At 45.9% G+C, this 21,990-nt stretch overlaps 1 protein-coding gene across 5 annotated transcripts in view; it reads right to left on the minus strand.

Moving 5' to 3' along the window:
- The window catches only part of WIPI1 (WD repeat domain, phosphoinositide interacting 1), a 37,331-nt gene that overhangs the window by 6,983 nt on the left and 8,358 nt on the right, over positions 1 to 21,990 (minus strand). For 2 of the 5 annotated variants that reach the window (XM_024234757.3, XM_063718920.1), the window contains 7 exons: positions 17,275 to 17,371; positions 9,001 to 9,098; positions 8,238 to 8,330; positions 7,171 to 7,241; positions 6,102 to 6,209; positions 1,843 to 2,004; positions 675 to 782 (listed from right to left, as the gene is read on the minus strand). In XM_024234757.3, the coding sequence (XP_024090525.1) occupies positions 675 to 782; positions 1,843 to 2,004; positions 6,102 to 6,209; positions 7,171 to 7,241; positions 8,238 to 8,330; positions 9,001 to 9,098; positions 17,275 to 17,371 (737 nt within the window). Of the gene's footprint in view, positions 1 to 674; positions 783 to 1,842; positions 2,008 to 6,101; positions 6,210 to 7,170; positions 7,242 to 8,237; positions 8,331 to 9,000; positions 9,099 to 17,274; positions 17,372 to 21,990 lie in introns of all 5 variants that reach the window. The other 3 variants (XM_024234756.3, XM_054537316.2, XM_063718919.1) reach the window with 2 other exon arrangements.

Here is a 21,990-nt window from a genome sequence, read left to right on the forward strand (position 1 = left end):
ATTATAGGCGTGAGTCAACGTGCCTGGTAGAGCACTTTTCAATTCCATGCAAGGAACAGGTTTTTTTTGTTTTTTGTTTCTGTTTTTGTTTTTTTTGTTTTTTTTTTTGAGACAGGGTCTCACTCTGTTGCCCAGGCTGGAGTGCAATGGTGTGATCATGGCTCACTGCAGCCTCAACCTCTCCAGGCTCAGGTGACTCTCCCACCTCAGCCTCCCGAGTAGCTGGGACTACAGGTGTGTGCCACCACACCCGACTAATTTTTGTATTTGTTTTTGGTACAGATGGGGTTTCACCATGTTGCCCATGCTGGTCTTGAACGCCTGGACTCAAGCCATCACCCGCTTTGGCCTCCCAAAGTGCTGGGATTACAGGTGTGAGCCGCCACGCCTGGTGGCAGGGAATATTTTTGAACACCCACTGTGAGCTCAGGCCGAAGGGGAGACCATCTTGTGTGTTATTAATCCTGGCACTTTTCCAGATGATTACCACATGCTGAGGGCGCCTGACACAGAGCCCGGTGCAGAGCACTTGCCCACTAGAGGTTTGCCACTGAGACTGCCAGTGAAGAACAAATCAACGCAAGGGCACTGAAGCTTGTCGTTGTTCTTGGTGAAGGGACAACTCTACACGACCAGCTCTCGAAAGGCTGTCTTTTGAAAAGCAGTCTCTTCACCTGTGGGTTTTGATTAAGACACACTCTCCTCCATCCTGAGGATCCAAATTGTACATATAAAGGTGTCCATTGGATGATGCAACTAGCAGCCGTGGCAACTTCTGGATCCTAAGGGCCAAGGAAAACATAAACCGTGATGACAACGAAGATGGGTGACGGATTCGCTTCCAATGACAAAGCCCCCTCACCCTAGCTGTCACCAGATTCTGCCTTTGACAAACCCTTAGCTCACTGATCTGGTCTGGGCTTCTGGCTATTCCTTTGCATTCTGGCCTTGGGATCTACTTTCAGGATTATTTCTTGTCTTTGAACCCAATAGTGTGGATGAAGCACGTGAGTGTAGATGCTGCGACCCTGCGAAAAGCAATAGCTAGCGAACACATTAGCTCCCTACATGGGATGCAGTCTCCCTCTGACATGTGTCTCTGCCCTTAACCAAGACAGAAAGGGGGTAAATGGAGGATTGCCTTACTGTCTTTGCTGGTTAGTTTTGTGAAATTTTAAAAATGTTCAACTTTTGAATAAACGCCTTTAAACTTCTTAAAACATCTGTCAGCCCCATAGGAGTCTGAACCTAGAAAACAGACCTGGAGGCTTTTTACTTAATTACATAAAAATAAGAATTGTTTTTAAGACAGTGTCGTTACATCCGGAAGGCTAAAATTCCCATGCCGACTTCTAGCTGCCCCCTGAGAATCCGTATTGAAGTCAGATAGGAAAAGCAGGGGTTTGATTCTGCTCACACCCTTCCTTTGGGGCAAGTTTTCTTTTTATTTTTTGAGATGGAGTCTTACTCTGTCACCCAGACTGGAGTGCAGTGGCATGATCTCGGCTCACTGCAACCTCTGCCTCCTGGGTTCAAGCGATTCTCCTGCCTCAACCTCCCGAGTAGCTGGGACTACAGGTGCGCACCACCACACCTGGCTAATTTTTGTATTTTGAATAGAGACGGGATTTCACCATGTTGGCCAGGCTGGTCTCAAACTCCTGACCTCAGGTGATCCACCTGCCTTGGCCTCCCAAAGTGCTGGGATTACAGATGTGAGCCACCGTGCCCAGCCTGGGGCAAGTTTTCTTTTTTTCTTTTCAGGTTTGGGGATTTTTGTGCTTTGGAAAAATACATTGATGAAAGCGTGGTCTTGTTTAGAGTGGGTGTCATTGTACATACGTTGAGAGGGTACAGATGTTCCTCTGTCCGGAGAAGTTCAAGCGTGCGGTGGCAAAAGCCCTGTCCTGATGCATCATGTCTGACACCTGGGTGGGGAGGTAGTTGGTAGCAGCCATGAACATCTTTCCCATGTAGCCACTCCAGGTCGAAGGCTCTTCTGGTCTACTAAGGAGTAATGCACAGGCAATGATGGGACTGGGCTGCAGGCCCCACATGCACCCAGGAATCTCCACACCCAAGCGTCATTAGCCACACTCCCCACAGCAGGGAGAGACTGTGCCTTAGCATAATGTTCTGCCCACTGAGAACAGTCCAGGACGTATTATTCTGGCAATAACTAAAGAGCATCAAGGGCTTGTTTGTTCTTCAGAAGAGCCATTGTAAAGCTGTTAAAAGGTTCCCAATGCTACTGCTTTCCCCTATTAAAGAAGGCTTATCTGATGACTAGTCTGATTCCTAGATTTCCAGAAGAGAGTTAGGGTAGAGAGTGAGATGGACTCGATATCCAGGTACCATTAAATAAGCTTGGGACTGTGCCGGGCTCATGGAAGAACAGACAGATCTCAACATGAAGGCCTCCTGAGCCAGACTGTGTGGGTAGCAAACCTCCGGGCAAGACACTTTGGGTGGCGTTTGATTGTAGATAACCCTGGAGTCACCCAGGTCCCCAGCATGTGTAATGATGGAGATCATGCAAAGGGACCTGGAATGTCACCTGCAGTCATGGAACTTCATCCCGAGGCCTCTGCCCGACAAAGGGAGTGACTGTTCTGTTGGTGAGAGATAATCCCCAGCTCTGCCCCACACAGAGGGTGGCACATTGAGGACCAGATCTGCCATGTGAGTTCCCCGGAGCAGGCAACTGCTGAGAGGCTGCTTATCTGCAGGATTAGGTCCTGGTGGGAAGCTCGCCCTGCAGCTCAGAGCTCCAGGAGGTATTCTTTACTATGCTACCAATGGGCTAGGGGGTCTTTGGACAAACCTCTCTGGGCCTTCATGTTCTCATCTGAAAGTGACTATGCTAGGTGCACTGCTAGGGTTCTGTGATCCGAAGCATCCTGAGACATCCTTGTACTGTCTGTCCCACAGCCCTGTGCTCCAGGCTGGGGTTTACAAAGAGGTGTACGATCCAGACCCTGCATTCCAGGTTGAGAGAGCACGGATGTATACAAAGAAAAACAACGTGAGCAGTTAATATGCAGTGCTGCACAGATGGTCCAGGCAGGAGCTAGTCCAGGACCACAGAGGAAGGGAGAGGCGGATGAGGTTCCTTAACATTTCCGTGTCCAGATTTCCTCATTTGGGAAACAGGAATCATCATCACAACCTTCCTGACAGGGTTGCTGGGAGAACTAAGGAGGCTGGGGGCTGAGCATGGAGCCTGGCACGTGGCATGTACTGTTTTATGGGATGGTGTCTCTGTGGCTGGAGGAAGTGAGGAGGTTCTGGGGGTGGTGGCTGCTGGGCTCTGCAGCAGGTCTGACTCAGGGGGAACGGGAGGAGCTGGGACTTCATTCCCAAGGTCAAAGGGGAATAAAGGCGTCTGAGGAGGAGATGTCATGTTCAAAGGGACATTTTCAGAAGATTAATCAGCAAGATGATATAGGATGGACTGGTATTGGTTGAAAGAGACTGGAAAGTCAGACCAAATGTAAGAGTAACGGCTGGACCAGCACGAGGTGCTAAAGACACGGCTAAGGGCCCTGGCCAGTGAAGCAGGGATGAAGAGGCACGTGTGAGCCGTAACCGCCGGGGACATATGAACACCCCATGGACAGGCTGAGGGGAGGCCCATGTGAGCTGAAACTGCTGGGGACATATGAACACCCCACGGACAGGCTGAGAGGAGGCACATGTGAGCCGTAACCACCAGGGACATATGAACACCCGTGGACAGGTTGAGTGGAGAACCCAGAACACCTTGGAGGTTCTGCTCCTGGTCACCTGTGCTCACAGACAGAAACGGGAGAGCCTGGAGTGGGAAATGAATCTCTGATAATAATCCCTGGTGGAGGCGGGGCTGCAGCAGCAATTGCGATCACTCACTCGTGGAACCTTGGGGTTGAACGGCATCTTAACAGCTCAGCCGCCCTCCAGTGCTCAAACCCACGACAACAGATGATGAATTAAGGCTCCAAAAAAGATCAGGGCTTAAGAAGCTGTCTGAAAAGTGAAAGAAAAGCCTAAAAAGTGGATATAATCTCCAGGGAAAGAGTAAAAAGAACCTCAGGGCAAACAATGAGCTTTGGGTTACACCGGTGCAGATTGGGGGTTGGAAAGTTCTGGAAAGATGGAGGAGCGAGAAGGGAGCAGCCCCCAGTGTTTCATACACCACCAGGGGTTGGGGGGAGACAAGGATTCTAGAGATGAGGAGACGTCAGTCCCATGGCTGTGATATGTGACATGGCTCAGGCGACCTCAGGCAGTGTGGGCTTGCTTTAATCACACATGCCTTTAAAAACAGCTTTCTCCAACTGGTGGCAGAAAAAGATGGCAGAAGGGCAAGTCAGAGAAATCTTGACACCTCCCTTTCAGCCTTGTGTCACGCTGAGAAGAAGACCCAGTCCTGCCATTCTGGGCTTCTGGCTGCAGAACTATGAGATAATAAATATGGCTGTTTGCCTATAGTCCCAGCACTTTGGGAGGCTGAGGCAGGTGGATCATAAGGTCAGGAGTTCAAGACTAGCCTGGCCAACATTGTGAAAACCCATCTCTACTAAAAATACAAAAATTAGCTGGGCGTGGTGGCAGGCGCCTGTAATCCCAGCTACTCGAGAGGCTGAGGCAGAGAATTGCTTGAACCTTAGAGGCAGAGGTTGCAGTGAGCTGGTGCCACTGCACTCCAGTCTGGGCAACAGAGTGAGACTCCATCTCAACATAAGTAAATAAATAAATATGGCTGTTTGAAGCCCTTAAGTTGTGGTTATTTGTTGCTGCGGCAATGGGAAACGACAACACATACCATTGGCTACACTCTAACACAGGCTTCTGTACATGGCCAGCCCTCACTCCACTGCTGCCTCCATTGCGCTAGTGGGCATTGGTGCCCGCCTCTGTCATGTATGTGTTAGCATGTATCAGCGTGATACGGTGCCCGGTCTCTGTCATGTATGTGTTAGCATGTATCAGCATGATATGGTGCCTGGCCTCTGTTACATATGTGTTAGCATGTATCAGCATTAATAAGGTGCCTGGCCTCTGTCATGTTTGTGTTATCATGTATCTGCGTGATAAGGTGCCTGGCCTCTGTTACGTGTGTGTTAGCATGTATCCGTGTGATATGGTACTTAGCCTCTGTCATGCATGTGTGTGTATCAGTGTGATAAGGTGCCCGGCCTTTGTTACATATGTGTTAGCATGTATCAATGTGATAAGGTGCCCGGCCTCTGTTACGTATGTGTTAGCATGTATCAGTGTGATATGGTGCCCTGCCTCTACACCTTCCTCTTCGAAACTCCATCCCAGGGTACCAGCAACCAACTCCCCAGATACAGTAGGCTTTCTGTCCTGATCCTGCCTTTCCCTGCAGGTTGGGGTAACGTTTTCAAAGCGCTCTTTCTCTAGAATCCTTGCCCCCCACCGTGGGGTATGAAACACTGGGGGCTGCTCCTTTCTCACTCCTCCATCTTTCCAGAACTTTCCAACCCCCATTTGCACAGGTGTAACCCAAAGCTCATTCTTTGCCCTGAAGTTCTTTTTACTCTTTCCCTAGAGATTTTATCCACTTTTTAGACTTTTCTTTTACTTTTCAGCCAGCTTCTTAAGCCCTGAGAAATTGCAGGTGCTTCCCAAGCACTCAGTGGTGGTGCTGGCAGCAATGATAAATAAATATATTGTTATATTTACAGCTACATCAGCTAACACTTCTTAGTGCTTACTATGTGCCAGGCATGATGCTAAACACTTTAGATCTGCAGACTCATTTAATCCTCGCAACAAGCCTCAGATGCATATACTATTGTTAGGTTTGTTTTGCAGACGAGGAAACTGAAGGACACAGATATAAATTATCTCCCAGGATCTCCTGGCTCCTAAGAGGCAGAGCCGGGACGTGAACTCACGTGGATGGCTCCCAGTTTTTTGCTTTTGTGCATCATGCCCCCAAAGTTTTGCTAACACACACTCCATCACTTAGGTGAAGTCCCAAGTAAAGCCAAGATCGGGTGTTCAGAAAGAAAAGAGATCATTCATGCCAGTAGAAGAGCCTGGGCCTGACTCCTTTCGTTTAATGAGCATTTGGTGCTCCGTGCAGTACTTGCCTGTTGGTGACCTGTTCCAGCTTGAAGATGTGTACTGTCTCAGTGTTACTGGAGGCGCAGAGGAATTGTGAATCCATACTGAACACTAGAGAGCTGATTGTCACATACCTACAAGCACAGCAACACATGGGTCAGTGAGCAAGAGAAATAAGAGTTATGGCCTTATAACTCAGAGATCAGCTTTATAAGAAAATCAGATGTATCCTGAAGAGCCTAGGTAGCCCCAGATCCCTTAAACATTGTGGTACTCATATTTAGAAATTAACGTCAGAAAGGTTCACAAAGGGTCATAGTCTTTTTTTTTTTTTTTTTTTTTTTGAGACAGAGTCTCTTGCTCTGTTGCCCAGGCTGGAGTACGGTAGCTTGATCTCAACTCACTGCAACCTCTACCTCCTGGGTTCAAGCGATTCTCCTGCCTCAGCCTCCCAAGTAGCTGGGATTATAGGCACATACCACCACACCCAGCTAATTTTTGTATTTTTAGTAGAGACGGGGTTTCTCCATGTTGGCCAGGCTGGTCCTCAGGTGATCTGCCTGCCTTGGCCTCCCAGAATGCTGGGATTACAGGCGTGACCCACCGTGCCCGGCCCATAGTCTTATTTATGTGAGAAGAAACAAGGTATAGCCCTGCCTCTGTAGCAGAAGGGAGGAACTGTGCCTTCCTGGCATCTTGGAATCTTCGGTTGCTCTGTGCACTGATCTGGCTGCAAACCTACATCCGATAAGATCCCAGTCACACTTTACATCGTCCTTTATTTCCATGGAAGGAAATCAGAAATTATTTTTGGATTGTGACTCCCTGGCTCTCTCATTTCTCCTGTGCCGGCCGCCCACACACACATCAAAAAGGGACTCTCATGGCTGAACTGTGTTAAAACAGCATCTCGGCTTTCAGTTTTGCTGAGCCCTAAGTAAAGCCTGGGAGTCAATTACCTGGGAGAGTAGTTACACTTCCTCCAGGTGAGTGGAGGGCACAGAGCCACTCTCTGTCCTCTCCCTAGGCAGCTGCCAGCGGCCCCTGCGGGACTTCTGCAGGGACTTTAAAATGGGTTTGACATTGAACACAGACCTTTTCATCCCTCTCCGGAACTCATAGAGCTTTTGCCCATCAGGGACAGAGAACACCCGGATGACTGTGCCCTGGAAAAGAAAACAGGTGGATATTTCATAACCATTAATGGCTTTACACAGAGATGTCCCTTTAGAGAGGAGTTTGTTTTATTGGTTTTGAACATCTGCCTCTGAGGAGGAGGAACACCATGTTGAGCATAGAGGCATTTTTATTTATGTGCCATATCAACAATTCTTGGAAAATGTTTTAAACACCCTCTGTCTACCTTTTCCCTTCCACCTGTGCTCAAGGCTCTGCGTGTGTGTGTGTGTGTGTGCGCGTGTGTGTGTTCACTCAACCGCTCTGGTTTCTTAGAATTTCAATTTGAGGCCGGGCGCGGTGGCTCACGCCTGTAATCCTAGCACTTTGGGAGGCCAAGGCGGGTGGATTGCCTGAGCTCAGGAATTCAAGACCGGCCTGGGCAACACAGTGAAACCCCGTCTCTACTAAAATACAAAACATTAGCCAGACGTGGCAGCATGTGCCTGTAATCCCAGCTACTCGGGAGGCTGAGACAGGAGAATCACTTAAACCTGGGAGGCGGAGGTTGCAGTGAGCCGAGATTGCACCATCACATTCCAGCCTGGGCGACAGAGCCAGACTCCAACTCAAAAAAAAAAAAAAAAAAATTCAATTGGATCACTTTCTCTGATTATTCCAGGCAGAAGACATCAATTTCTCTAAATAGCAAAGTAAAGCATTTGGTTTGCACTGTACTGTGTTTATAAGGTGTAGCATCTGTCTGTCTCTATGGCTGATGTGCATGTACATTTCTTCATAAGACCCGAGTTTTCATGCAAAGTGTCTTGTATCTTGCATAGTGCAGGCCCCTGGCCTATTGAATTGACAAATGCATGAATATACCATACATGCAGAGGCCAGAAATTCTCCCTCTGAAACAAATTCTGAGTGGGCCCAGAGACCCGTCAGTCTTCATGTCACCAGGCTCGTTCAATCCCATCCCTGCGCACAGCAGGAGCCATCCAGCGAACCCCAGACAGAGGCGTTGGTGGGAGTGGACTCACTTTTTCAGACGCACTTGCTAGTTTGGAGCCTGAGGCATTGAAGGTGATGGCAGCTAGTGTCCCCTCATGGGCAGCAATAGTGCAGACTGTTTTCTGTTGGTGAAAAGGAAAAATGGATACGGATGCTGCAGAAGAGGGAAGATGGATTTCACCTCCTTCCCCTTCCTCTTTTCTCCTATCTCCCTCCTTTGTCCAGCTCCCTGTCTCTTCCTCTGTCCCCCAGGCCATCTGCATGTAAGCTGTGTGTCATTTTCTGGTGAATCAAGATTTGGCTTCAAGGGCCACTCCATTTACATCCCTTTTCCTGCCCTTGGGAAGGTGGCCACGAACTGAGCACCCGATGCAGTGTGATGCTGTCGCAGGCGCGCCCTGCACGCATCTTTAGGGAACTTCCCACAGCAATCCTGTCCCGCTCAGGGACGCCTCAGAGACCAGAGGGCAGGGAATATGAAACACCGGCACACTGTCTCAGGCTGTGGCATGGGACAGGGTGACACATTCAGGCAGACTTCTGGCCCCCTGCTGGCAAATGGTTTTCATTATGCTGCAGATGTCTGACTTGGCCTGGCCAGCTGGCTTATGGTGTTGTTGACTGACAGCAAGCCCCAGGGGAAATAGTATCACCTTCTCTTGAACAACTCCCCCAGTATTGCTTACTCCCACCGCCTCCAGCCCCCCACGGCAGGGCGTCCTTATCTATCTCATTCCATGACCACACAGCCAAGGCAGGTGGGTTGGCTCAGCCAGGTCACCATCAACTTACCAGGGAGTTTCCATCATAAAGCACAATCTCCCCTGAAGTCAGGCTTCCAGGATAGGCCAAGTAAGAATTGGAATGGTTGATAGAAAGAGCACATAGACCTGGCAAAGAAGAAACAGGACATGAGAAGCCTGGGGCCAAGGGAAGATTGCACGGCTGGAGAGGGCATCTGAAAACAGTACAGCTACAGTGCCACCTACTGGCAAGGGGAGGAATGGCTTTGTGGACAACTGCTTTCCGCTGATGATTCTTCTGATTAAGGGTTCCAATAAAGCAACTTTAAAGGGGAAGACCTCCTGATTTAACACTGGCTGTGTCCTTGCTACAGTGAAACAATGAGACTTGCCGGGCACAGTGGCTCACGCCTGTAATTCCAGCACTTTGAGGCGGGCGGATCACTTGAGGTCAGGAGTTCCAGACCAGCCTGGCCAACATGGTGAAACCCCATCTCTACTAAAAATAGAAAAACTAGATGAGCATGGTGGTGCATGCCTGTAGTCCCAGCTACTTGGGAGGCTGAGGCAGGAGAAACGCTTGAATCCGGGAGGCAAAGGTTGCAGTGAGTGGAGATCGTGCCACTGCACTCCAGCCTGGGCTACAGAGTGAGACCCCGTCTCAAAAAAAAAAAAAAAAAAAATATATATATATATACACACACACACACACATATATATATACATATATACATATATACACATATACACATATACATATATACATATATACATATATACACATATACATATATACATATATACACATATACACATATACATATATATATACACATATATATATGTATATATATGTATATATATTGCTCATTTTTACATTTTACCCCAGGACTCTGAAACAGCATCTATTTCTCTTCCAATTCCATTATCCTCTAGGGTTACAAGAGATTTCCTCAAAACTGAAATAAATCTTCCTATTGTGAAAGGTCAGTATATATCGGTCTTTCTGCAGATGATTATATACTGTTGGCCAGTAATTTCAAGTTGGAGTAGAGGAGCTGCCAATAACCTATTTAGAAACTGAGAAATTTCAGGCTGGGCACGGTGGCTCAAGCCTGTAATCCCAGCATTTTGGGAGGCCGAGGCAGGTGGATCACCTGAGGTCAGGAGTTCAAGACCGGGCTGGCCAACATAGTGAAACCCTGTCTCTATTAAAAATACAAAAATTAGTCAGGCATGGTGGCATGTGCCTGTAGTCCCAGCTACTCAGGAGGCTGAGGCAGGAGCATTGCTTAAACCTGGAGGTGGAGGTTGCAGTGAGTGAAGATAGTGCCACTGCTCTCCAGCCTGGGTGACAGAGTGAGGCTCTGTCTTAAGAAAAAAAAAAGAAACGGAGCAATTTCTGAGCCAAATGTCCTGCCTTGATAAGGGAAATGGGTACCTCCCGAGGTGGGAGTTTATTTGAGGTCTGCGTCTGCAGTCAAGATGGTGCGCCTAGACATTGAGACAAACTAAATAAAGAGGACATTTTGGATTTAAGATGCTTCAACAATATTCCCGAAGACTAAACAGCTCATCAAACCACTGAACCAACATAAGCTGTTTTTATTTATAAGGGGATTCAAGGAGGGAGCATTTAAGTAAAGGATTTTCAAAACAATGGTTTAGATGAATAGAGATGCACATGATAGCAGTGAATTCCAGCAATTCCATAGAAACCAAAGTGTTACCAGAAATTTTGAGATCACGCAAGACAGACATCTTTCTAAAAAAAAAAAAGGTGACTGGCGTCTATTACAAGTTAGTATATTAAGTGGGTTTCTTCTAAAAGTGTAAGAAAAACTTTAGGTCAGGCTGAAACATACCTTAACTAATCTGCTGAGGAAGGGGAGCAAAGGAAAAAGAAAGTAAACATTTAGAGTTGGAACCTAGGTCTCATTTCCTGCTCTGGCTTTGCTGAGTCCACAGCGGGGCTGTCTTCTTATCACTTGCCATGCATAGCTACGGGAGGAAGTGGCCGAGCCCCGGAACCTTTAACTGCACGTTCTGGCAGCCCTGCCACCCCTTTGGCGATACAAGGTCATTCCTGGCCCCAGCCTTAGAAGAGGCCACTCGTCCATTTCCAGTTTTGCTCTGGAAACCCCAATTCCTCATCCCTTATGAGTTCTTTACCACCCAAATGAAATTTCAAGAACAGCTAGGCAGGCAGAAGGGATTCTACTCTTGTGAAACTGGGGAGGGAAGGCAGTCAGGAGATCTGGTTGTCTTGTGTGCTGGGTTCCCATAGAGGCGGCTGGCAGAAAAGATGTGAAGACTGTGGAAATCTTACAAGGACTAGAGTACCAAATTAAAGAATTAAGGCCTTATAAATGCAGTGTGTAACTGCTGAAGGTTTCTCAGCACATATGTTTTGCTTTGTTTTTTGAGATGGAGTCTTACTCTGTTGCCCAAGCTGCAGTGCAGTGGTGTGATCTCGGCTCACTGCAACCTCCGCCTCTTTGGTTCAAGTGATTCTCCTGTCTCAGCCTGCCGAGTAGCTGGGATTACAGGCGTGTGCCACCATGCCCAGCTAATTTTTGTATTTTTAGTAGAGACAGGGTTTCACCATGTTGGCCAGGCTGTCTCGAACTCCTGACCTCAGGTGATCCATCTGCCTCAGCCTCCCAAAGTGCTGGGATTACAGGTGTGAGCCATCGCGCCTGGCCTAGCACATATGTTTTTTAAAAGGCTGTGTTAAAAACACAATGAGATACCACTGTACAACCACTAGGATGACTATAGTCAAAAAGACAGATAAATGTTGGTGAGGATATGGAGAAACTGAGATCTTACGCACCGCTGGTGGGAATGTAAAATGGGGCAGTGCTCTGGAACGGTTAGCAGTTCTTCAAAAGCTAAACATAAAGTTCTCATATGACCTAGAAATTCCACTCCTACATATATACCCAAGAGAAATTATAACATATGTCCACACAAAAACTTGTGTATGAATGTTCATGGCAGCATTATTCATAAGTCAAAAAGTGGAAATAACCCAAATGTTATCAACTGATAAATGGATAAAGAAAATGTGATATATTTTTATAATAGAATATTATCCAGCAAGAAAAATAAAGTATTGATACATGCTACAACACAGATGAACCTTGGAAACATTAGGCTATGTGAAAGAAGTCAGTCACAAAGGAACCGATATTGTATGAGTCTCCTGATATAAAATATCCGGAATAGAGAAACCCATAATCTAATAGAGAGAGAAAGTAGATTAGGGGTTGCCTATGGCTGGGGGCATAGGGAGTGATGGCTAAGAGGTACAAGGTTTCTTTCTGGGGTGATGAAAATGCTCTAAAATTAATTGTGGTGATGGTTACACAATTCCGTGAATACACCAAAAGCTATTGAACCATGCATTTTAAATGGGTGAATTGTATAGGATGTGAATTATATCTCAAAAAAGACTCTCAAATTTTATTTTAAGGCATGTTTCAGGAATATTTATCTGGTTAGAGACAGGCTGAGGACATGAGTTCAAGACTGAGGTCTGCTATGTACTGTGAAACTCTGGCCGAGTTATTTGCGGCTCTTTCAGGCCTGTTTCCTGTCTGTGAAATGAAGGCTACCGTGATATAGAGGTCTTCCCAGATTTAACACTCCAAGATGCCAAGCCTTCGTTTGTTCCTTCTTCCCTCTGAAAATACTGGGCGTGTCTTTGTGGCAGAGAGAGCTAAGCGGTCTTGGAGCAGAAGCCTTGGACGCATACCTCCAGCTGTGCTTCAGAGTTTTATGTTAAAACATAAATATTCCCAGAAGGGAAGAAAGGTTTAAACTTTCTAAGCTAACATTGAACTTTCTGGAATACCTATTATAGAACTGGATGACACTAGATGCTAACAAGAAAGGGACAGAGGATAAGAGTGAGGGCAGGCATACTCTGACACATACCACTTATTTGACAGTTTTGCCTCCAGGCTCGCACCTCTACCAATCCATCTGAATTTAAACAAGGAATCCTGCCTTCCTACCCTTACAGACTTAATGAAGGGCCCCAGAAAAGCCTACTGTGACTTCCTTATGGCCCAAGTGTCAGAAAAATCCAACCAGCTACATGAATGTATCTTCCTATCTTGGGAACCACCCAAGGCAAGCAAGGAGAGTTTTCCTTAGCTTGGCTATTGCCATTCTGCCAGTCTCCTCTTTCTGTTACAGGTGTCACACAAAGCCTTTTTAAGGAAGGATATGGGCTTTAAAAATATTATTGTATAATATAAAAGTGATGGTGTAGAACATTTGCAAAGCCTAGAAAATATAAGGAGAAAAAAAAATCACCCACAATTCTAAAACCCAGAGGCTTTTCACTGTTCTGAACATCTGAGCATATTTTCTTCCAGTCTTTTTTCTACCTAGGAATGAGGTTCTGATGGGGCTTTTGGACGTGTTGTAGACTTGACACATATTTTCATAAGTCACTGGCAGCTATAATTCCACTGTAATTGTTTGGCTGTAATTCTTCTACAGCTGGAAAAGAAGTGCCTGCTCTCAACTCAAGAACCAATGGCATCATCAGTGGAATTAAAAGGAAGTCCCATGATTCTAAATGATTCTCACCTTGGTATTTGAAGTATTGCATGTCAAACTTTAGGTAAGTTAACAGTGATTTATAAAATGCAGTTCTCTCTGAGTTGATTAATGTCTCAGGTTACACTTTCCGATTTTCAAAAATAGAAAGGAGAGAAATCTTCTTTGTACAGCAAATGCCCTATGCCCCTACAAAAGGGAAGCATTTATACCACTTTTATTACCATTTTCAAGCAAGAAAGAGGTCTTGCTGGGGAAGAAACCATGAATTGTTCAATGATCTGCATTGCTGTGTGGTATAGAACGCTCCCTCAGTATCCCATAAAAGGTGGTCAGCTCTGTGACCACCTCCTCCACACTGGGAGGTCTGCAGTTGGCAGGACTTTCATGGAGATTTCCACCCTTGACTGCTAAGAGCAGACTGCTGTGCTAGCAGGAAATTAACTTCGAGCCCCTGTCTGGCCAAGCTCTTTAAAGGAAACAGCCTGCAATCTCTGACACAACAGGAATGGGCATGACACAAACAGACAGAAAGAAGGAAATTTACAGCTGCATTAGATACCAAGTGGGAGGCAACAGGTGAACTCTGTATAGCTAATTTACTTGTAGTTTATGAAGTCAAAATGCATTCAGGATTTGTGTGCTGAAGACAATTAGACAAATGATTGTGTCTTCCTTCTGTACCTAGCAAGGATTTATAAAATCAGCAGTCAGAGTTTCCATCTTATTTCTTTGTTCAGAAAATAAACTAGAGGATGAGAACAGATAAGGCGACTCCTGGCCTCTGGGGAGTGTATATTCATGGTTTTGACAGTGCGGAGTCCTCTGAAGGTTCCCGAGTGAGGACCTGGTCATGTCACTGAAGCGCAGCTCTGACCTATGCAAGGCTGCCCTACGGGACGGAGAGGGCTGGGGAGTGAGTCTGACTGCCTGCATGGACGGGGCAGACCCACCTTTGCCCACCCAGGCCATGACCTCAGGTAACGCTCTCCGTGGCAACTCTGGGGGCTAAAAATGATCATCTCCATTTTCCTGCAGTAGAAAGGCAGCTCAGGAGAAGTTGAGGTGATAATTGTAAACGTGAGCATTTAAAACACCTTGAGCTGTATCTCCAAACAACATCAGAGGTCTAAAAAGACACAGTTTGGTCAACCTGCTCCTGGTCTTTCAGAAGAAATACTCAACCTATCTCTGGATCCTTTCATAAGGAGGCATTCTTTTATCTGAGACAGAGGAAGTCTCTGCCACTGTTTCTAATTTTTCTTGAGATAAAATTGATTCCCTTTACAAACAATATACACTGTCTCTAACATGGAACACAAATAGCCCTGCACTTTTAAACCTTATTTTCTCTCTGTTTAAGCTGCAGAAAGTAAGGCAACCAGTGAGTTTTCTGAACTACAGAAAAACAACTATATTTGCTAAAAAATAAGAGTAAATGGTGGCTGGGTATGCTGGCTCACGCCTGTAATTCCAGCACTTTGGGAGGCTAAGGCGGGCAGATCACTTGAGGACAGGAGTTCAAGACCAGCCTGGCCAACATGGTGAAACCTTATCTCTACTAAAAATACAAAAAATTAGCTGGGCATGGTGGTAAGCACCTGTAGTCCCAGCTACTCTGGAGGCTGAGGCCTGAGAAACGCTTGAATCCGGGAGAGGGAGGTTGCAGTGAGCTGAGATTGCACCACCTCACTCCAGCCTGGGCAACAGAGTGAGACTGTGTCTCAAAAAAAAAAAAGGAGAAACTTCTGTTTGCAAGGGAGGGTGCTCAGTCCTGAAGCAACCCTGTCCTCTGGGGGTCAAGTGTGCAACAGGTGTGAGGAGTAAGTGGCATTTACTGTCCACTCCCCTCTCTTCAGAGAAACTGAGAGCCACATGCAGCTTCTAGCTTTCTGCATGCCCGATGTCCCTCCCCAAATCCCTGAAGGCCCAGCTCAGGCCCTGCCAGCCTCAAGCTCTGTGCAGATTCAGGGGCCTCTCATTCCTGATCAGAAGAGCACATGCTCCCTTCAAGTGTGTCCGCACCCCAGAGTTAAACATGGTTCCACCCCTGCCAAAGGCTGCTGGCGCACCTGTCTCAGACCACCTCAGACAGACTGTTGAAGGGAACTCGTAACAACTAGATTTTGGGCTCCTGGTATGAGGTTGCCTAATGGTGCCTACTATGGTGCCAAGCACAAAGAATGTCTGCAATAGATACTTGTCCAGATGATTTCAGCCTCTCATTTCTAAGGGAAAAACTTACCACCCACAGCTTCTTCACGTACCATCTTCCATTTCAGAAAATATGCTTCAAAGTCATTATCTCACAGAACTCCTTAACGGCCTCAATGGCTTTGTTCTTTTATTTATTTATTTATTTTTAATTTATTCATTGTTTTTTGAGACAGAGTCTTGATCTGTTGCCCAGGCTGGAGGGCAGTGGTGCGATCTCAGCTCACTGAAGCCTCCGCCTCCTGGGTTCAAGTAATTTTCCTGTCTCAGCCTCCCAAGTAGCTGGGATTACAGGCACCCGCCACCATGCCCGGCTAATTTTTGTATTTTTTTGGTAGAGACGGGGTTTCTTCATGTTGGTCAGGCTGGTCTTGAACTCCTAACCCTCAGGTGATCCACCCACCTCGGCCTCCCAATGTGCTGCAATTATAGGCGTGAGCCACCGCACCCGGCTGGCTTTGTTCTTTTAAAATATCGTTTTGCCATGGCTGAAATGTGAAAGCACCGAAATCAACAGCCAAGGGCCGTTTATAGAATTGGAATGAAGAGAAGGCATCGGAAGTATTTCGTGCATGGCAGATCCTGTGCTGGTCACTTTCACAAACATTACCTTGTTTAATTCTCAGCCAACCCTGGGAGATGGGTATTATTCATAAGGGAACCAAGGTTCAAAAAGTCTAGGTGACTTGGATGGCACCCAGATAGATCTTGAAATTCAGTGAAAGCCAAATAACTCAGAAACAGCAAATAGAAGCAGTTGTTCAATGATACTAAACTGAAATATAATAGAAGCAGTTGTTCAATGATACCAAACTGAAATATAATCTGCAAATATTAATCTGGAGTCATTAAATGTACAAATTGTTCCAGTGTGCTGACTCCTCACCCCACCACACAATGAAGGAATTCTTTCTTGTTTACTCCTAGCTTGATGAATTCATATAATGTCATCTGCTATTTCAATATAACAAATCCAAACCATTTCTCTTCTTATACACCAGGAATGTATTAAATAGTGTTAAATCCCGATAATTCAGTAAGGTTTAATATCCTAGCATATCGTCGAAGTAGAGAGATTTCTTTGTCATGTAATAAAACATATTCTTTATGGTTCAGATTGTCTTTTTGCTGGCCATGCAGACACGCCAAGTTGAAACCTGCTTCTAATTATCACGCCTACTCTGTACTGAATGAACCACAAAAAACAATTAGTGGTAAACACTTTTCAACATCAGATGCTTGAAATCTTTTACATGTCTACCTTATGTGCCTTGACACATTTGCTGATATGGGTCCCAGACGAAGGGTGTTATTATTCTTGGACTGCAATGAAGGGCACACAGCCCCCCTGCAGGACACATAGCCTGACATAATTTGAATCTGCCACCATTAAGACAAAGCTTCGAGATAAACCTCACTAAGACTCAAAAAGCAAACACTGCTTCATGTTTGCAATTTGGAGGAAAATAAAGCTTGGGAAAGAAGCACCAGGACATGAAATTTGAGGGACATTTCTTCCGTTTTTGGAGCTCACCTGTTGGGTTTGCAGGAATATCCAGGAGGGTCTTCAACAGCTTCATGTCTTTAATGTTGTGAATATAAATGGACTCTTCTAGGCAAACCAGCAGCCTCTGTAATCACACAGACTTATCAGTCTACCGAACCGTTCCTTACAAAGGTACTGACCAAATTCAAATTATTCATCTTTCATATGAGTCCTAACTTGATTCTAAGCCTAAAGCAGAATTTTGATGATGCATTTTGAAGATTATGTTTATGGATGTACACACATGCACACATAATTATCCACCTGAACAGAAGCATAAAATGCAACATCTTAAGAAATTGTATTAGAAATTAAGATTGTTTTTACTTTTCTCTCCTTCCTTCTTCCCTCCCTCCATTCCTCCCTCCCTCTCTTCCTTCTCCTTCTTTCCTTAGAACAGGGATCCTGAACACTTTTTTTTTGTTTTTTGAGATGGAGTCTCACTTTGTCACCCAGGCTGGAGTGCAGTGGCACAATTTCAGCTCACTGCAACCTCTGCATCCAGGGTTCAAACGATTCTCCTGCGTCAGCCTCCTGAGTAGCTGGGATTACATGCATGCACGCACCATCACACCTGGCTAATTTTGTATTTTTAGTAGAGACGGGGTTTCACCATGCTGGTCAGGCTGGTCTCGAACTCCCGACCTCAGGTGATCTGCCCACCTCGGCCTCCCAAAGTGCTGGGATTATAGGCCTGAGCCACTGCGTTTGACAGGACTTCTGAACACTTTCTGATCAGACCCCCTGTGCCATGTAAGACAATTTCATGTGCCCTCTTTAGTTTCTGCTGCCATCTAACAGGCTGCCTTTCAGTGTTTACAGCACAGGTCTCCCTCCTATATAAAAATGGGTTTCTTTGCTTTCTCTCCATCACCAAATCTTAGGTTTTACCCCTCTCTGAATAATTACCAGCTCTAACTTCTTTCTACTCAGACTCTCCTCCAGGCCTGCTTTTGGGCCGCTGTCTGCAGCCCTGGCAAAGGGAAAAGGAGAAGGGCTTCAGCCGTCATGTGAACACCCCAGTGCCCCATGTCCTCACTGTTCCTCCCTGGACTCTTCTCTCTGGTGCTTGCTCTCCCCACTGCTGTCAGACCCTTCTCTTCCTCGCCAAATGAAAGCTTGTCAGGTTCAGAGCCTCTTCCCAATGGCTGTGCTCTCAGCTAAGTGAAAACAGGCCACAGGGTTGACGTCTATCGGATGTTTAAAGGAATATAACGCATAGCCCAGTACAAAGGCAGATATCGGTGCTGGTGAGGAGGTGTCAGGAAGGCATTTCTGGTCGGGCAGCTCCTTGCACATCTGAGCAGCTGCTGACCACCCCTGCACATGCCTGACTTGGCTCCCGTCAGGCCAGTGTTTCTCAGACCTGGATGAGCACCAGAATTGCCCAAGGAGCAAGCCCTGGGCTCTCCCCGGAGATTCTGGTTTGGGAAGTTTTTAGACGAATACCCAGGTGACTGTGATGCACACTGAGGCTCGAGAACCACTGCTGTCAGCCAGCTCCTTTTGTTCCAGCGAACATCAGCTGGAAGGGAAGGTACCAAAAAATACCACACAAAAGAGGCAGGCTCTGCTTCTGGGAAAAGCCTGCCCAGCTGTTCCCCAAGGAAGACTATCCATGGCTCAGAATGATGAAGGTCATCAGTGTTAACCAAGCAGAAAAATAAAATTTAAACATCTTTCTCAATTTTTTTTGTTTTTTTCAGACAGGGTCTCATTCTGTCACCCAGGCTGCAGTGCAGTGGCAGGATTACAGATCACTGTAGTCTCAACCTCTGGGGCTCAGTGCATTTTCCCACCCCAGCCTCTCGGGTGGCTGGGACTACAGGTGTGCACCACCATACCTGGCTAATATTTTGGTATTTTTTGTAGAGACCCGGGTTTCACTACGTTGTCCAGGTTAGTCTCTACCTCCTGAGCTCAAGAGATCCTCCTGCCTCGGCCTCCCAAAGTGCTGGGATTACAAGCGTGAGCTACTGTGCCTGGCCCTTTCTCAGTTTTACCTAAGGCTCTGTCATAGGTTTGAGACTGGGGACTGAGGGTTAAAAAAATTCTAACAGGGTCTCAAAATTGATGATAAATATGAGTGTTCCTCTGTGAAATATTCTCTGACTTATCCAATCACTGTGCCTTTTGCCAGCACATGCCGTGGTTAGAACTACATGGTTCTATGCTGCCTTCTGTTCGGAGGTTTCTGATATCCTCTTGTGTCCCCTCCCAGCCCCACACTCAATCCCTGGGATAGCAGCGTCTTGACATATGCCTCTCGTAGGAACAGCATCTACATCTAGCCCATCTGATCTGATCTGCATTTTTTTCCCAAGAGCTCTGACGGCACCATCTGCTCTGCGGCCCACTCAGCTGAATTTCACGTCACCCTCATGCTGGCTGCAGATAAGACTAAACGCAGAGGGAAACAGAGAGAAAACACTGGGAGGGAACGAGGATGCACTCTTAGTTCGTGTGAGAGCATGCTTCTGGGGTGGGCACGATGCTGCTAATTGCTTTTTTAACTATCAGTTTTCAGCCCCCCCTAGAACCATGGCCTTGCCTTCAACTCAGCTCCTTGTCTGTTGCTTTGACTTTCATCTACTTTTCTAGGTTTTATAAGTAATAACTCCTTTTATCAATTACAAAATATTTATAGCATCTGCCCTAGAACACCATAGATTTGGCCTCAGAGGCTTTGAGCCAATCAGCCTCCATCTGTATAGCAAGGGCCCCTGGGAGCAGACTTCAAAAGAACTGTAAAAGTATGCAAATCTAAATACATCATACAGCTGGTTTATTGTCTTTATTCCATAAAATATATTTCCTCAGTTCAATACAAGAGAAATAACATTAACTAAAAATGAAACATATGACAATTCCTAAGTGTTCTTCCTTTTTTACATTTTTACATTTTTATTTTTTATGGAGACAGGGTCTTGCTGTGTCACCCAGGCTGGAATGCAGCAGCATGATCATAGCTCACTGCAGCCTTCAACTCTTGGGCTTAAACGATCCTCCTACCTCAGCCTCCCAAGTAGCTAGGCCTATGGGCAAGTGCCACCATGCCCAGCTAATTTATTTTTATAGTAAAGACCTAGTAAGGACTAGGTCTCATTACATTGCCCAAGCTGGACTCAAACTCCTGGGCTCAAGCGATCCTCCTGCCTCGGCCTCCTGAAGTGCTGGGACCACACTTGGCCCTTTCCTTTCTCTATACTTAGAAAAAAGGGATTTGGGGCCAGGTGTGGTGGCTCACACCTGTAATCCCTGCACTTTGGGAGGCCGAGGTGGGCAGATCACAAGGTCAGGAGATCGAGACCATCCTGGCTAACATGGTGAAACCCCATCTCTACTAAAAATACAAAAAAATTAGCCAGGCGTGGTGGCAGGTGCCTGTAGTCCCACCTACTTGGGAGGCTGAGGCAGGAGAATCGCTTGAACATGGGAGGTGGAGGTTGCAGTGAGCCGAGACTGCACTCCAGCCTGGGCAACAGAGTAAGACTCCATCTCAAAAAAAAAAAAAAAAAGATAAAAGGGATTTTGGATCCTTATAACTCCTTATACAAATCTTTAATTTTTTCCTGTTTTTCAAAAAAGAAACTGTGCTGTCTGAAGGCCTGAGGAAGTAGCAGACTGAGTGCTATAGAACAGGACACACTGCCCTTGGGCAGTCCTGCCAGATACCGCAGAATCCCTACCTGGCAAGAGAGGCTGCAGCAGCTGAGTTGCTTAAACCAAAAGTTAAGTCCCAAACCTGAAAGTTTTAAGAAAAGCAAACCCCCAATACTTCCCAGACCTGTTTCAAGTCATTCTTGCTGGAGAAGAAATGCTAAAGGAAGGGAGAACTCTTAGATCTTGGTTCCAATGAACCGATGTTCATCTTGGTTCCGATGTTAGATCTTGGTTCCGAGAACTGTTAGATCTTGGTTCATGGCTTTGCCATGAATTGCTGACAGTTCCTGGTGCATCAGTGTTCTTTAGAAGGTGGGGGAGGAGAACCTCACAGTTAATGAGTATTATATTAAGGGGAGGCTGGCACCTAAAGGTTAACAGACTCGGACACTCAAATAGGCCTTCCTTGTCCTATTTGCTAATGAATATACCACACAGAAAGAGAGAAATCATACAAGCAAATACAATAGATGCTATTTGAGGGTTCTGGTCGTTACAGATCATTTGCCTCAACAATCTTAAAAAGATCATCAGGTGCCAAAAACAGACATTTAACCTTGTATACAGATTACTACTATATGCAAGAATAAAAAGTTTAGCAGCAAAACTTAATCTGCTACCAACAGATTTCAAAGAAAACACTTGAGTCAAGAATTTCATCTAAAAGCCTTCAAGTAGAAAACTCTCACACTGCCTTTCCCTCCCTTGCCAAGAACGCGGGTTTCTTCTCTTTCTTACTCCTGCTACTCCCTACTTAAAAGGTCCCACTTCTCTTTCTCCAGCTATTTTTCACTGCACTGCTTTAGGTGGACTTAAGTGGATTTTCATTTGAAAGAGTTGATCAATTCAAAGAAACAATCCCTTCCTTCTCATAAATTTAAAAAGCATTTATTTGTCTCATTTGTTAAAAAAAATTAATTAGTACTTAAGAGTTTAGACAAAGACAGAAGAAAACATTGTCCTCAATGAATGCAGCAACCTCTCTGGGAATACTTAATTGAATAGATAAATCTACATGGTCACATAAAGAATCTCTTTGTT

Source organism: Pongo abelii, chromosome 19 (assembly GCF_028885655.2).
Source record: "Pongo abelii isolate AG06213 chromosome 19, NHGRI_mPonAbe1-v2.0_pri, whole genome shotgun sequence".
Taxonomy (NCBI): domain Eukaryota; kingdom Metazoa; phylum Chordata; class Mammalia; order Primates; family Hominidae; genus Pongo; species Pongo abelii.